We start from the raw sequence: 16,156 nt of genomic DNA on the forward strand, positions 1-16,156 counted from the left end.
TCCATTGATCTATGTGTCTGTTTTTGTGGCAGTACCATACTATCTTGATGACTACAGCTTTGTAATATAGCTTGAAAGCTGGAATTGTGATGCCTCCAGTTTTGTTTTTCTTTTTCAGGATTGCTTTGGCTATTAGGGGTCTTTTGTGGTTCCATGGAAAATTCCATACAATTTTACGATTGTTTGTTCTACCTTTGTGAAAAATGCTGGTCGTATTTTGATAAGGATTGCATAAGACATTTTAACAATGTTTCTTCTTCCAGTCCTTGGCATGGAATGTTTTCCATTTCTTTGTGTCTTCTTCAATTACTTTCATAAGTGTTTTATAGTTTTCAGCATATAGACCTTTTACCTCTTTGGTTAGGTTTATTCCTAGATGCCATATTTTTTTTGGTGCAATTGCAAATGGAATCGATTCCTTGATTTATTTTTCTGCTGCTTTGTTATTGGTGTATAGAAATGCAACTGATTTTTGCATTGATTTTATATCCTGTGACTTTGCTGAATTCATGTATTAGTTCTATCAGTTTTTTGGTGGATTCTTTTAGGTTTTCTACATACAGTATCACGTTGTCTGCAAATAATACAAGTTTGACTTCTTCCTTGCTGATCTGTATGCACTTTATTTCTTTTTGTTGTCTGAATGCTGAGGCTAAGCCTTCCAATACTATGTTAAGTAGTAATGATGAGAGTGGACATTCTTGTCTTCTTCCTGACCTTAGGGGAGAAAGGCTCTCAGTTTTTCCCCATTGAGGATGATACTAGCTGTGGGTCTTTCATATATGGCCTTTATGATGTTGAGGTATGTTCCATCTATCCCTACTTTGTTGAGGGTTTTTATTAAGAATGGATGCTGTATTTTGTCAAATGCTTTTTCTGCATTTATTGACAGGATCATATGGTTATTATCCTTCCTTTTATTCATGCGGTATATTACATTGATTGATTTGTGAATATTGAACCATCCTTGTAACCAAAAATAAATCCCACTTGATCGTGATGAATAATTCTTTTAATGTACTGTTAATTTTGATTTGCTGACACCTTATTGAGAATTTTTGCATCCATGTTCATGAAAGATATTGGCCTGTAATTCTTTTTAGTGGGGTCTTTGGTTTTGGAATCAAGGTAATTCTGGCTTCATAGAATGAGTTTGGAAGTTTTCCTTCTGTTTCTATTTTTTGGAATAGTTTGAGAAAAATCAGTATTAACTCTTCTTTAAATGTCTGGTAGAATCCTCTGGGAAGCCATCTGGCCCAGGACTCTTGTTTGTTGGAAGATTTTTGATTACTTATTTAATTTCTTTGCTGGTTATAGGTTGGCATAGCCACTTTAGAAAACAGTCTAGCCTTTCTTCAATTAGTTAAACAAAGAATAACCATGTAATACAGCAATTCCACTCCTAGATATGAAATGAGAGAGAAGTGAAAACATATGTCCACATATAAACCTATAAACAGAAGTTTATAGCAGTATTCTTCACAATAGCCCAAAAGTGGAAAGAGTCCAAATGTCCATTACGTCCATGGTGAATAGAAATGTAAAATGTGATAATCCATACAATGGGATATTATTCAGTAATAAAAAGAAATAAAGTATTGATGCATGCTACATGGACTAAACTTGAAAACATTACTCCAAATGAAAGAGGACAATCACACAAGATCATATATTGTTATGATTCCATTAGTATTAAATGTTCAGAATAAGCAAATCTATTGAGAAAATAGATTGGTGATTGCCAAAGGGCTGGGGGGCTCAAGGGGGAATTGAGGGGTGATGGTTAAAGGGTATGAGCTTTCATTTGGCAGTCATGAAAATGTTCTAAAATTGATTGTAGTGATTGTTGTACAAGTCTGTGAATATACAAAATCTATTGAAATGTACATCATAAAAGAGTGAATTGTATATGAACTATATCTTAGTAAATTTGCTTAAAAATAGGGAGTTCACATATACCCTTCACCACCTTCACTTAAAGTTGACAACTTACATAACTACAGTACAGTTATCAGAAGAGAAAATCAATCCTGGAACAATACTCTTAACTAAAGACCTCATCAGTTTTCCCTTAATGTCATTTTTCTCCTTCAGGATCTAATCCAGGATCCCACGTTGCACGCAATTATTGTGTCCTCTTAGTCTCCTGCAAATGGACACTTCTTTACTCTTTCATTGTTTTGCATGACCTTAACACTTTTGGCAAATACTAGCCAGTTGTTTTGTATAAAATCTTCCAATCTGGGAATGTCTGGTGTTCTCTCACAATTAGATTGAGGATACATGTATTTGTCAAAAAGACCACAAATATAGTATTATGTCCTTCTCAGGGCATCAACTTGATGTCGATATGTCTAATAGGTGATGTTAACCTTGGTCACTTTAAGGTGGTGTCTGCCAGGTTTCTCCACTATAAAATTACCGTGTAGCTCTTGGTAGTTGATAAAAAATATTGGGAGAATACTCTGGCATTTTGCTAATATACCTTCAATCATGAATTTTAGCATCCATCAGTGGATTCTACATGCAGCTTATTGTGGTATTTGCATAATGATGATTTTGCATTTCTACCATTTTTCCTACACTTATTAGTGGGATTTATTTATTGAGTCCTTTTGTAAGGAGCTCTTCCTCAAATTTTATTTAAAGCAGCAAGGATTTGTGAACATTTATTTTATTCTATGGGTCATTTCCAATACTATCATTATTTATTTTGGTCCCAAGTTTTCTAGCTTTGGTCACTGGGAACCCTGTTGGCTAGGCACTCGTGTCTTTTTTTTTTTTTTTTTTTTTTTTTTTTTGTCTTTTTGTCTTTTTTTAAAGACTATGTTTTTAAACAGGTTTAGGTTCACAGCCAAATTGAAGGGAAGGTACAGAGATTTCCCATACTCCTAGCCCCCACATATGCAAGGCATCTCCCTTATCAGCATTCCCCATCAGAGTGTCTTTTTGTTATAATTAATGTGGCTTCATTGCTAGTGTTCATTTAATATGTTATGATCCCTTTTTGTATACTTATTTTTTGGAACCACAGATCTTCCAAAGTTATTTTTAATTTCCTTGCCCCAAACCTTAAGTTAAACTCTTCTCCGAGGAACTCTCTGATTCCTCTTATTGAAGAATGCTATTTAGAAAGCAAAATCCAGGCTAAGTGTGCTTATTGTTACTGGGGTGTCATTGTCCCTGGACTTACTCAGCAGACAGAGGTAGGAAATGTATGTTTATTAACCTATGTGCGCGTGCGCACACACACACACACACACACACACACACACACACACATACACACTTCTTTATTTCTGTGTCTACCTCTATATCTATATTTTAAAATACAAGTTTGTACTGAAATATGGACACCACAGGGTTCATTTTAGTCTTTCCTCTTTATTTGTAACTTCTTTCTCTGATGGGGTAAACCTAGTTCTCATTATCTACAATATATTCACTTCTTTGATTTTTTTTCTAGCAGTTATACAATTGCTAACCCACACTCCTGTGAGAAACAGATTTGCTAACTAAAGTTTTTGAGTCTTTAGTATTGTAGTATCCAGCCAAAACACTGATTTGCTTTACTTGTTTGTTCTTTTCATCCTCATCCCCTTTAGTGTGGTTATGTTAGGTTTCATTTGTAACTGTTTGGGTTCCATTTTGCCTATCTCTGCGCCCCCTGCCCTTATCCTTGGTTGATTTTGTTTATTGCTATGGTTCTAAGAGCCAAAACTATACAAAATGGTATATTCAGAGAAGTGTCTGTCCCTTCTGATACCTACGCTGTTCCCATTCTCCTTTCTGCCTCTTTTCCACTTACTCACCTATAAGAAATCAATCTCTTTAGTTTCTGGTCTATCCTCTGCATTTCTTTTGCAGAAAGGAGGAGATACATGTGATTTTCTTCCATCAACTTCTCTCTTACACTTATATTGTTTTAAAATTTTTAACTAATTTAATATTATTCCATTTCATTATGGTTTTAATTTGTATTTTTCTTATCACTAATGAAGTTGAATATCTTTTCATATTTTGAATAGCCTCTGGATTTTTTCTTTTAGGAAGTATTTATTAAATATTTTTGCTCATTTTCTCTTGGGTGTGTAGGAGTAATGTATGTATTCTGAATACAAATTCTTCATTAGTAATACTTATGGATTTAGGAGTCTTGTCGTTTTATTTGTAATGTCTTTGATGAAGAGAAGTTCTTAAGTTTAATTTGTCTATCCTCTGGGGTTTGTGCTTAAGAAGTCCTCTATGAGTTCATACAGTTTTCTCTGTGTTGTCATTTAAAAGTTTCAGAGTTCAGGGGCGCCTGGGTGGCTCAGTCAGTTAAGCGTCTGACTTCAGCTCAGGTCACGATCTCGCAGTTGTGAGTTTGATCCCCCCCATTAGGCTCTGTGCTGTCAGCTCAGAGCCTGGAGCCTGCTTCAGATTCTGTGTCTCCTCTCTCTGCCTCTCCACCTCTCACATTCTGTCTCTCTCTGTCTCTCTCTAAAATAAACATTAAAAAAAAATTTTTTTAAGTTTTAGAATTTTGTCTTTTACATTTAAGTTTTTAATCCACTTGACTTTTTTTTTTTTTTTTGCATATTAGGTAAGGTAAGATTCAATATAATTTCTTGGTTCTTCACCAATTATTAAAGATCCCATGCTTTTACCACTGATCTGCAATGCAAGTTTTATTATGAAGCAAGTTTCCATATGTATGGGGGTCTCTTTCTGGGGTCTATCCCTGTGCCAAAACCACTTTGTCTTATTAATACAGCTCTATAGTTCTTAGTCTCTGGGAAGGGAAATCTCTCCCACCTTTTCTACTTTAGGACTGTCTTGATTCTGCCATATACATTTTTAAAATAATTTTTCAAGGTAAAAAAACTGTTAGAATTTTTATTGGAATTACTTTGTATCTCTAGATAAATTTGAGAATTTATTTGTAACTATATTTTATGATATAGCTCTATTTAGGTCTTCTTTAATGTCATTAATAGTTTCATCACTTTCTTCATAAAGATCTTATATACCTTTTATAAGACCTATTTCTAGATACTTAATATTTTTTATGTTATTGTAAATGTTTTTAAAAATATATATATTTCTTAACTGTTTGCAGCTAGTGTATAGAAATGCAACTAATTTTTATAAAGTGATTCTGACTCCATCACTTTAATAAAATTCTTATTAATTTATTTATCTGTGGATTATTTTGTGTTTTCTATACAGACATATTATTAGTAAATAATGATAGTTTTGTTTCTTATTTTATAGTTACAAGTGAAAAATATCAGAATATACAATCACAAAATTCTAGGTAGCACAGTATGCATAGGAAAAGACACAGGAAGGAATGCAAAGAAATGTTCACGGCTTATTTTGAGTTAAAGAATTATGGATAAATTTTTCTTTTTAATATATCTCTATACTTTCCAGTTTTTCCAAGATGACTATCTATCACTTTCATAACCAGGAAAGAAACAAAACTTAAAAATAAAAGCAAGTCTAAAACAAACTTTAAAGGTAAGGATTCCTTACTAAAAATGCCCAGTTAGAAATTAAAAACTCAAGTACCTCTGATGTGCCTGCTCCCCACCAAGATTCACCACTGCAGAGCCAGATGGTTGTATAGTTATGAACTAATACATGTGTTATATCTAAGAGAATCTCTTAGATTCATGGAACTTTGTCTTTACATTAGGGCATGTATGAAATTGACCTGTCAAAGGTCTTTATTCATTTGTTTTGAAGTATAGTCAATTCTTAATTATCCATAAGGAATATTTTTATTCTTTATGAGTTATTTATGACCTTTTCATATTGAGTTACTATTAACTTGCACTGCTTATTTCCTAGGGATAAACTTAGGAAATGCAGACTAATTTTCAACTGGCACTCCTCTCCCTATTATACAGATAAGATAACAGAAACCCCTTAGAAATTAAGTAGGTTTTCTCTCTATTTTTCTGTTCACCTCCTCCATCCCATGGTACTTGTCTCCCATCATGACACCTGTCAAAATTATCTGTCCTCTCCATCATAAACTCCATAAGGTTAAGATCTTTGTCTTGTTCTTCTGTGTATCCCTACACCTAGCACAATACCTGACATAGTTCCTGATACATAGTGGATTCTCAATAAATCACTATGGAATGTTGAATGAATTTTGCAAGCAATCCACTTTCAAAAAAAATCAGAATACTCACCACATTAAATATTTGACTGATTGCTTTTGGATATAGTCACAATAACATTTGGCTTCATGTGGGTGGAAATTGAAATCAATGTCTGGGTAAAGACTTCTCATGAAAAATGTTTAAAAACAAAATGAACTTTCTGCTCACCTCATCTTGTGTGATGAATTTTTCATATGGTAAAACATTTTTCCTATTTTCTTTTATACCATTTAGAGCTATTACTATTACAGCATCTAGATGCTAATTGTATGTAATTGTTAATTGAGCTGATTCTATCTGAAAAGAAAAGCTAGATAAACAAAAGTAAGTCCTCATAATTTATAAAAGTCTTTTAATTTAACTTGTTTCTTCTTTTTAATTTTGATTTTTTTTTCACATAGTTGTGGCTAGTGGGTATGGCTGATATTGGATGCTAAATATATATTTTCTAGCTCTTGGAGCCCAGGCTGGTCCTCAAGGGCCCTGTGGCTTATCTAACCCCTAAATCAGTCTTCTGGTTCCTTCTCCTTGTTGGAGGACCGACCATGGTCTTGGGTCACAAGGCTCTCTCATCTCAGGGGGCTTAAGCCCTCCCACCATGCAGCTAAGTGTCTGGAGGTGGGGGTTGCCTTTGGTTTGGGGGGCTTTCTCCCAGATTTATTGAGAAATAATTGCCATATAACATTGTGTAAGTTTAAGGTATACAGTGCACACCTTGATAACTTGATACCTGTATATATTGTGAAATGTGTATCACAATCAGGTTAGTTAACACATCCTTCACCTCACATAATTTTCATTTTCATTTTCATTTTCAAAGAGGATTGGTTGTTTTAATTGATTATCCCAATAACACCTTCATGTGCCTCAAACTATTTAGATGTTTGAATGTGGAAGTAATTATATTATAGACAGATAGAATGGTACAGTACTGAAGTTTCTATTTCTAACATTTTGAGAAGATAGTAATCTTGGGTAATTCAGTTCATTTTATAAATTTGTTATGTAATCCAACATTCATGGAAGACTGCCCATACTCAGATACTGTGCAAAACTGTCACTATATAAAATGAGTAAAATACTACCTAAAAGAGCCCACAGTCTAGTTGTGGTATATTTGGACATCTTATGTTATTATCCTTTTTTAATATTATGTTTTGTTGCTAAATTTGGGATAAAGAAGGTTATGTGAATATATTAATTTGGCTAAGAGCTGTAGCTCTAAGTGACCTATAGTAGCTATTAGCAGCAGCACTTCACTATAAATAGGATTTAATTAGACGCCTCATACATTCGACTGCTTCTACTTAATGTATCAGATCATTGCATGTTGTCCTTTGTGTGACATGTAGGAGTGGGCTAAGGTGTTCTAAAGAAGAGAGAATCTGATATTTCCTCATCAAAATTGTGGTGGGGAGTATGCAAAATGAAAAAATATCTGCTCTGTAAATTTCTGTATACAGCCACTACCCAGTATATCAGTTGACATTGAACTTTAGTTTATCTCATTTATATATATGTATGTGAAAAGGTAAACTCTTTTTTTCTTCTTGGCAGGTGTCCTTGTAGACTTGGGTCTGGAGGAAAATGGGACAGCTTATCAAAGAGCAGAGAAATATGTTGTTCGTCTAGACAATGAGATTCAAACCAAGTTTGAAGTTTTTATGAGAAGGGTAAAACAGAACCCGTACACACTGTTTGTGCTAGTTCATGACAACTCCCATGTGGAACTAACGAGGTGATTGCTTCAGAGTGAGCAAATATAGTGTTTCTTCTAGCACAGCAATGGTTTTGTAAAAAATTCCTGAAAAGCCCAGAGACCCTAACACTTGGCATCTTCTTATTGGTAACTTATTCCTACTCTTTCCCTGCTCTTTCAGCTTTCCCTACCAATTTAGTGTTGACTTCATTTTAACTATACTATGAATGAATTTATAAATCCCCATTAAGGGGCACCTGGGTAGCTCAGTCAATTGAGCAACTGACTTCAGCTCAGGTCATCATCTCACTGTTTGTGAGTTCAAGCCCCACATCAGGCTCTATGCTGACAGCTCAGAGCCCACTTTGGATTTTCTGTGCCCCTCCCCACTTGTTCTCTCTCTCTCTCTCTCAAAAGTAAATAAACATTTTAAAAATCCCTATTAAAAAGCTGTCTTCAGGGCATTGTGGAACTCAGCGGCCTCAGAGAAAGGGCAGCAGCAGGGAGAGTGAGGTTAGTGAGCTCCAAGAAGGGCCATATGCTTTCCTTTCCCTGTCCTTCCTCCTCCCCAGTTCTTTACCATTTTTTTTCCTCCTTCCTCTTCTCTATGTTTCTCCTCTTCCATGCCTTTCTCTCTATCCACATAACTTTAAGCAGTAAAGATGCCACTTAAAGATTTCAGAGCAGAGTGCCTGGCTGGCTCAGTCAGAGGAGCATATGACTCTTGATCTTAGGGTTGTGAGTTTGAGCCCCACGTTGGGTGTAGAGACTACTAAAAAAATAAATAAATAAATAAATAATCTCTAAAAAATAATTTAGAAATCTGAGCATATCTGAAACATTCCCCAATTTACCGGTTTAAACAGAGAATATCCTATTTCTTAGGTGGGCTTACAGTGAAAGAAGAGTAAATGGGGCATGATGGTGCCAGTTTGGCCCCCTGACCAAATTACAGTAATTATCTGTTAAGGGATGTCTTTGATCCTACGGGTTTAAAAGGCAGTTTCAAGCATCATCAAGTGTTTATAGATTTTCCTTTCTTCAGAACACACTGAGGTTGAGAATATGAAAGATTTGTAGTATGTTGTAGAAATATCAGAATTGCAAAAGCACTTGTTCAAAAGCCAGAATGTATTTAGCGCTCCACAATCTGAACTCTAGAGCCATATGTAGGTATAAATAAGATGTTAGTTTTAGAAGAAAGAAAGAAAGAAAGAAAGAAAGAAAGAAAGAAAGAAAGAAAGAAAGAAAGAAAGAAAAAAGGGAAGAAAGAAGCAGAGAGAGGGAGGGAGGGAGGGAGGGAAGGAGAGAAGGAAAGAAGGGAGAAGGAAGGAAAGAAAGAAGGAGGGAGGGAGAGAGAGAGAGAAGGAAGAAAGGAAGGAAGGAGGGAAGGAAGGAAGGAAGGAAGGAAGGAAGGAAGGAAGGAAGGAAGGAAGGAAGGAAGGAGAGGGGGAGGGAGAGAGGAGAGAAGGAAGGAAGGAAGGAAGGAAGGAAGGAAGGAAGGAAGGAAGGAAGGAAGGAAGGACTTTGCCCAGATTCTCTTCAGTTGTTCCTAGTGTTCTATGAGCAGAAATAACTCAGTGACCTGATATACCTCATGTTTGAAAGTTTGGAGTAATAGCTGTGAGGATGTGTATTGGATCTCTCTATATTTAATTCCCCAGGGCACTGAGATTATTTCTTTGACAAAAAAAAAAATATGTGGTTTTGAGGCTGCATAACAGCCTGGTACATTCAAATTGAACATAATTGAAAATGATTTATATGTAAAAATTTTGTTCATACTGAGGGGTAGGAGGCCCCTTTGTAACCTCCTCATAGTCTAACATCCTCAAGGGAGGAAGAATAGTAGCATTAACATAGAAGGGATCCCTTGCCTCTCTGGGGTACCAATTATTGCACACTTACAAGCATCATGTTTTGATGGAGAAACTCATTTAGATGAGTTTTCAGACCAAAGTGATCCATCTCAGCTACAGATTTAGATATCCTTGGCCTGTAGAACTGAGTTACACTTGGAGGTATTTCAGGGGCAGACTGAAAAAGGGGGAAAAATATATGTGAAATCTGTCTGAAAGTGGTAAGAAGGAGTGTAATTATTTCTCTTTCAAATTAAATGTTGGTTGCCTCTACTCCTTCTCCCAGTTAAAAAGAACTAGAAAAATAAAAACTAAAACATTATCTCCATTTTGATGACTGTTTCTGAATCTAATCTGTTAAATTATTAATGTGACTTTCAATATTTCTACAGTGTCATTTCGGGCTCTTTGTCACATGGTGAACCTAGTCATGGATTGGCTGATAGAGTCATTAACTGCAGAGAAGTTCTGGAAGCTTTCAACCTGCTGGTGCTCCAGGTTAGCTCATTCCCATACACACTACAGACCCAACAGTCTCGTATCAGCTCCAGCAATGAGGTTCACTGGATACAGCTGGACAATATGGTGAGTCTCTATTCTGTTCTCTTATACACAGTCATTATTCTCAGTTCCCCCGGGAGCAGAATCTTGTAATAAAATATGGTCATGGATTTGTAAAATACCATAAGAGTTCAAAACTCTAACTAACATAAAGCTTTATCTCCTAAAAGTTCCATGTAATTACAATTATTATAAGACTAAAAACTAATGAGTGTGTCCAAAATAAATCTAATTATATTGTTCTTTTTAAGGTTATCATACAGATACAAAATTGTCCATCCTATATAGTTCCCCCCCTCCAAAATGTGATGTTATTTTATACAGTCACCAATAGCCTGGACTATCTTTGTGCTTTTAAACCATTAATTTCAATCTGAGACTTGGAAATTTATTATCCTTTTGAATGGCTTTTCTGTCATGTTAAAGTCTTATTGATCTGTATGACTATAAATCATGCTCATGTTCCCCGAGCAACTGGATTTTTTTTCTTTTAATCAGTTCTCAGTCTTCTGGTTAAAACATAAGATTATGATACTGTTACTTTAAATTACTCAATAGCACTTAATATGTTGAGCACCATTTCAAGGTTGTATATATTCAAGACTATATATTTTTTTTGGCTTCAGTCCCTAAAACCTGGAAAATATTTTCTATGACCTATACAATGCATGACAAACATACTACCAAAAAAAAGAAATAAGTGTTTCATAAAAAACAAAGAAGATTAGCCATTAAGCAATGGATCCTTTGTGTAAAAAATATTAAACATGGTGGGGACGCCTGGGTGGCTCAATCAGTTGAGCGTCTGACCCTTGGTTTCTGCTCAGATCATGGTCTCATGGTTCGTGGGTTTGAGTCCCACATTGGGCTCTGTGCTGACAATGCAGAGCCTGCTAGGGATTCTTTCTCTCTCCCTCTCTCTCTACCCCTCGCTTACTTGTGCACTCTTTCTATCTCAAAATAAATAAACTTAAAAAAAAATTAAAAATGAAAAAATGTTAAACATAATGGATATTTTAAAATAAGCATGTTTAAGTAAAAGATGCCAGATATGTCTTAAGTAAGGATAACATTTATTCAGGGGTGCCTGAGTAGCTCAGTCGGTTGAGTATCTGACTTTGGCTCAGGTCATGATCTTGCAGTTTGTGGGTTTGAGCCCCACATTGGGCTTGCTGCTATCAGCACAGACCCAGCTTCAGATCCTCTGTCCCCCACCCCCCCTTCTGCCCTCCCCTGCTCATGCTTGCTCTCAAAACACACACACACACACACACACACACACACACACACACACACATACACACATAAAAAAATCATCCCTATGAGGTGCCTGGGTGGCTCAGTCAGTTGAGCATCACACTCTTGATTTCAGCTCATGTCATGATACCAGAGTCATGAGATGGAGCCCCATGTCAGGCTCTGTTCTGAGTGTGGAGTCTGCTTGGGATTCTCTCCCTCTCTCCCTTTGCCCCTCTCCACTGCTTGCATTCTCTGTCTCTAAAGTAAAAAAAAATTTTTTTAAATCATCACTGTGAAATTGAGATCAACATAGAAAAAAGATAAAAACTTCAAACTTGAATCTAATTTACACCCTTACACCCTCACCCTTACACATTAGGGAAGAAACTCCTAACCATTAGCCTCCTTTCATTATCCTGAAACCAACATCCTCGGAAAGGAAAAATTGGAAAAAACAGAGTAATTCAATTAAAAAAATACTAAGCACTTGTTGGGCTTGTGTTAGATCTTTCCAAGAACACAAAGAGAACTGACCATTTAAAGGAAAAAGCAAAGTACATATCAAAGTCACTGTTATCCAAAGTAGAATAAGATATACATAGAGAAAAGAGATCAGTGATTGCCAGAGGCAGGGGTGGGGTGGATGAAATGGGTGAATGGGATCAAAAGATACAAACGTTCAGTTATAAAATAAGTTAATCCTCAAAAAATTAAAAATAGAACTACCCTATGATCCAACAGTAGCACTACTAGGAATTTACCCAAGGAGTAAAGGAGTGCTGATGCATAGGGGCACTTGTACCCCAATGTTTATAGCAGCACTTCAACAATAGCCAAATTATGGAAAGAGCCTAAATGTCCATCAACTGATGAATGGATAAAGATGTAGTGTATATATACAATGGACTACTACTTGGCAATGAGAAAGAATGAAATCCTGCCATTTGCAGCAACGTGGATGGAACTAGAAGGTATGATGCTGAGTGAAATATGTCAGTCAGAGGACAGATATATGTTGTCACTCATATGTGGATCTTGAGAAACTTAACAGAAGACCATGGGGGAAGGGAAGGGGAAAAAAATAGTTACAGAGAGGGAGGGAGGCAAACCACAAGAGACTCTTAAATACAGAGAATAGACTGAGAGGGATTGGGAGGATGGGGGAGAGGGGAAAAATGGGTGATGGGCGTTGAGGAGGGTGCTTGTTGGGATGAGCCCTGGGTGTTGTATGTAAGCCAATTTGACAGTAAATTATATAAAAATAATAACAAGTAAGTCCTGGGGATGTAATGTACAGCATGATGACTATAGTTAATACTGTATGGTATATTTGAAAGTTGCTAAGGCCTTAGAAGATCACATCACCAGAGAAAAAGAATTATAACTATATGTGCTGATGGATGTTAACTGGACTTCCTGTGGTGATCATTTTGCAATATATATATGTATATTGCACACATATATAGGCATACCTTGTTTTGTTGTGCTTTGCTTTATTGTACTTTGCAGATATTTCATTTTTACAAATGAAGATTTGTGGCAATCCTGTATCAAGGAGGTCTATTGGTGCCATTTTTTCAAACAGCATTTACTCACTTTGGGTCTCTATGTCACATTTGGTAATTCTCACAATATTTAAAATTTTTTCATTATTATTGTATTTGTTATGCTGATCTATAATCACTGATCTTTGATGTTACTATTGTAATTGTTTTACGGTGCCACAAACCACACCTATGTAAGAACATGGACTTAATCGATAAATGTGTGTGTGTGTTCTAACTGCTCCACCAACTGGCCATTCCCCTCTCTCTCCCTCTCCTTAGGCCTCCCTATTTCTGGATACACACCAATATTGAAATTTGGCCAATCAATAACCCTACAATGGCCGCTAAGTGTTCAAGTGATGGGAAGAGTTGCACATCTCTCACTTTAAATCAAAAGCTAGACATGATTAAGCTTAGTGAGGAAGACAAGTCAAAAGCTGAGACAGGCTGAAAGCTAGGCCTCTTGCTCCAAACAGCCATGTTATGAATATAAAAGAAAAGTTCTTGAAGGAAATTAAAAGGCACCTGGCAGGCTTAGTCAGTTAAGCATCTGACTTGATTTCAGCTCAGGTCGCAATCTCAGGGTTGTGAGATCGAGCCCTGCATTGGGCTCTGTGCTGGACATGGAGACTGCTTAAGATTCTCTTTCCCTCTCCCTCTGCCCCTCCCCAACACTCGCTCTTGCTCTCTCTCTCTCTCTCTCTCTCTCTCTCTCAAAAAAAGTGCTAACCCGGTGAACACATGAATAATAAGAAAGTAAAACACCTTATTGCTGATATGGAGAAGATCTGAATGATCTAGATAGAAGATCCTATCAGCCACCACGTTCCCTTAAGCCAAAGCCTAATCCAGACCAAGGCCCTAACTGTCTTCAATTCTGGGAAGACTGAGAGAGGTAAGGAAGCTGCAGAAGAAAGATTGGAAACTACCAGAGGTTAGATCATAAAGCTTAAGAAAGCTTATGCCTTCTGCATAACATTAAAGTGCAGCAAGTGCTGATATAGAGGCTGCAGCAAGTTATCCAAAAGACCTAGATTATTAATGAAGGTGGCTACGTGAAACAAATTTTCAATGTAGATGGAACAGCCATCTATTGGAAGAAGACGCCTTCTATGTCTTTCATAGCTAGAGAGAAGTCAATGACTGCCTTCAAAGCTCCAAAGGACAATCTGACTGTCTTGTTAGGGGCTACTGCAGCTGGTGACTTTAAGTTGAAGCCAATGCTCATTGAGCATCCTGAAAATCCTAGGGCCCTGAAGAATTATGCTAAATCTACTCTTGTCTGTGTTCTCTAAATGTAACAACAAAGCCTGGTTGACAGCACATCTGTTTACAACATGGTTGATTGAATATTTTAAGCCCACTGATGAGACCTACTGCCCAGAAAAAAAAGATTCCTTTCAATATATTACTGCTCATTGACAATGTATATACTAACCTAAGAGCTCTGATGGAGATGTACAATAAGATGAATGTGGTTTTCATGACTACTAACACAACATCCATTATGCAGCACATGGGTCAAGGAGTAACTTCTTATGATTTAGGAAAATACATTTCATAAGGCTATGGCTGCCATAGACAGTGATTCCTCTGATGGAAATGGGCAAAGTTAGTTGAAAACATTCTGGAAAGGATTCACCATTCTAGGTGATTAAGAACATTCATGATTCATGGGAAGAGGTCAAAATATCAGCATTACCAGGAGTTTGGAAGAAGTTGATTACAACCCCCGTGGATGACTTTGAGGGGTTCAAGACTTCAGTGGAGGAAGTCACTGCAGATGTGGTGGAAATAGCAAAGAACTAAAATTAAAAGTAGAACCTGAAGATGAGACTGAATTGTTGCAATCTCATGATAAAAATTGAATGGATGAGGAGTTGCTTCTGACGGGTGAACAAAGAAAGTGGTGTCTTGAGAAGGAAACTACTCCTGGTGAAGATGCTGTGGAGATTGTTGAAATGACAACAAAGGATTTAGAATATTACATGAACTTAGTTGATAAAGCAGTGGCAGGGTTTGAGAGGATTGACTCCAATTTTGAAAGAAGTTCTACTGGGGGCAAAATGCTATCAAACAGCATCACTTGCTACAGAGAAGTCACTCATGAAAGGAAGAGTCATTCAATGTGGCAAGCTTCATTGTTGTCTTGTGTTAAGAAATTGTCACAGGCACCCCAGCCTTCAACAACCACCAACCAAATCAGTCAATAGCCATCAAAATCAAGGCAAGACCCTCCACCGGCAAAAAGATTATGATTTGCTGAAAGTTCAGATGATGGTTAGCATTTTTAAGCAATAAAGTATCTTTTAATTAAGGTATGTACATTGTTTTTTAAACATAATGCTATTGTACACTTAATAGACTACAGTACAGTGTAAACATAACTTTCGTATGTACAGGGAAACCAAAAAATTCATTTGACTCATTTGATTGTAATGCCTGTTTATTGTGGTGGTCTGCATCCAAACCCTCAAATCTCCAAGGTATGCCTATATATAAACAGAATCATTTTGTTGTACCCCTGAAAACTAATACAGTGTTACATGTCAATTATGTCTCAATTTCAAAAAAAGAAAAAATACCACATTGTATACCTTAAATATATACAATTTTTATTTGCAAAAATAATAGCTGGAAGAAGACAATTTTATAAATTAAAAAATAATTTTTAATGTGTATTTATTTTTGAAAGACAAAGAGAGACAGAGCATGAGTGGGGGAGGGGCAGAGAGAGAGGGAGACACAATCTGAAGCGGGCTACAGGCTCTGGGCTGTCAGCACATAGCCCAACGCAGGCTCAAAGCCATGAACTGTGAGATAATGACCTGAGCTGAAGTCAGATGCTTAACCAACTGAGCCACCCAGGCACCCCTGGAATAAGACAATTTTAAAAAATCAAAATGCTCTGGGGATTGAAATGAGGGAGAAGTCCCACCCACTTAAGAGCATTAGAAAATGCGACATGGAGAGAGCACAGTGGATGGGCCTTGCAAGAGAGGAAGGAAGGAGCAGACAGACTGAGGTGTGGGCTCTCCTGAGAGCAGACAGCTCGGGCAGCACCACAGAGGAGGAAACAGGGATTTTTCAGCG

General features: G+C 36.7%; 1 protein-coding gene across 7 annotated transcripts in view; it reads left to right on the plus strand.

Annotated features, from left to right (window-relative positions):
• GREB1L (GREB1 like retinoic acid receptor coactivator) overlaps window positions 1-16,156 on the plus strand; it is a 175,488-nt gene that overhangs the window by 114,409 nt on the left and 44,923 nt on the right. For all 7 annotated transcript variants that reach the window (XR_006210061.1, XM_042962687.1, XM_042962690.1 and 4 more), the window contains 2 exons: window positions 7,716-7,896; window positions 10,109-10,301. Coding sequence is in view for 6 of the 7 variants with exons in the window: in XM_042962687.1 (XP_042818621.1) it covers window positions 7,716-7,896; window positions 10,109-10,301 (374 nt within the window). In the remaining variant the exon portion in view is untranslated. The remainder of the gene's footprint in view (window positions 1-7,715; window positions 7,897-10,108; window positions 10,302-16,156) is intronic.

This window comes from Panthera tigris, chromosome D3, assembly GCF_018350195.1.
Source record: "Panthera tigris isolate Pti1 chromosome D3, P.tigris_Pti1_mat1.1, whole genome shotgun sequence".
Taxonomy (NCBI): Eukaryota; Metazoa; Chordata; class Mammalia; order Carnivora; family Felidae; genus Panthera; species Panthera tigris.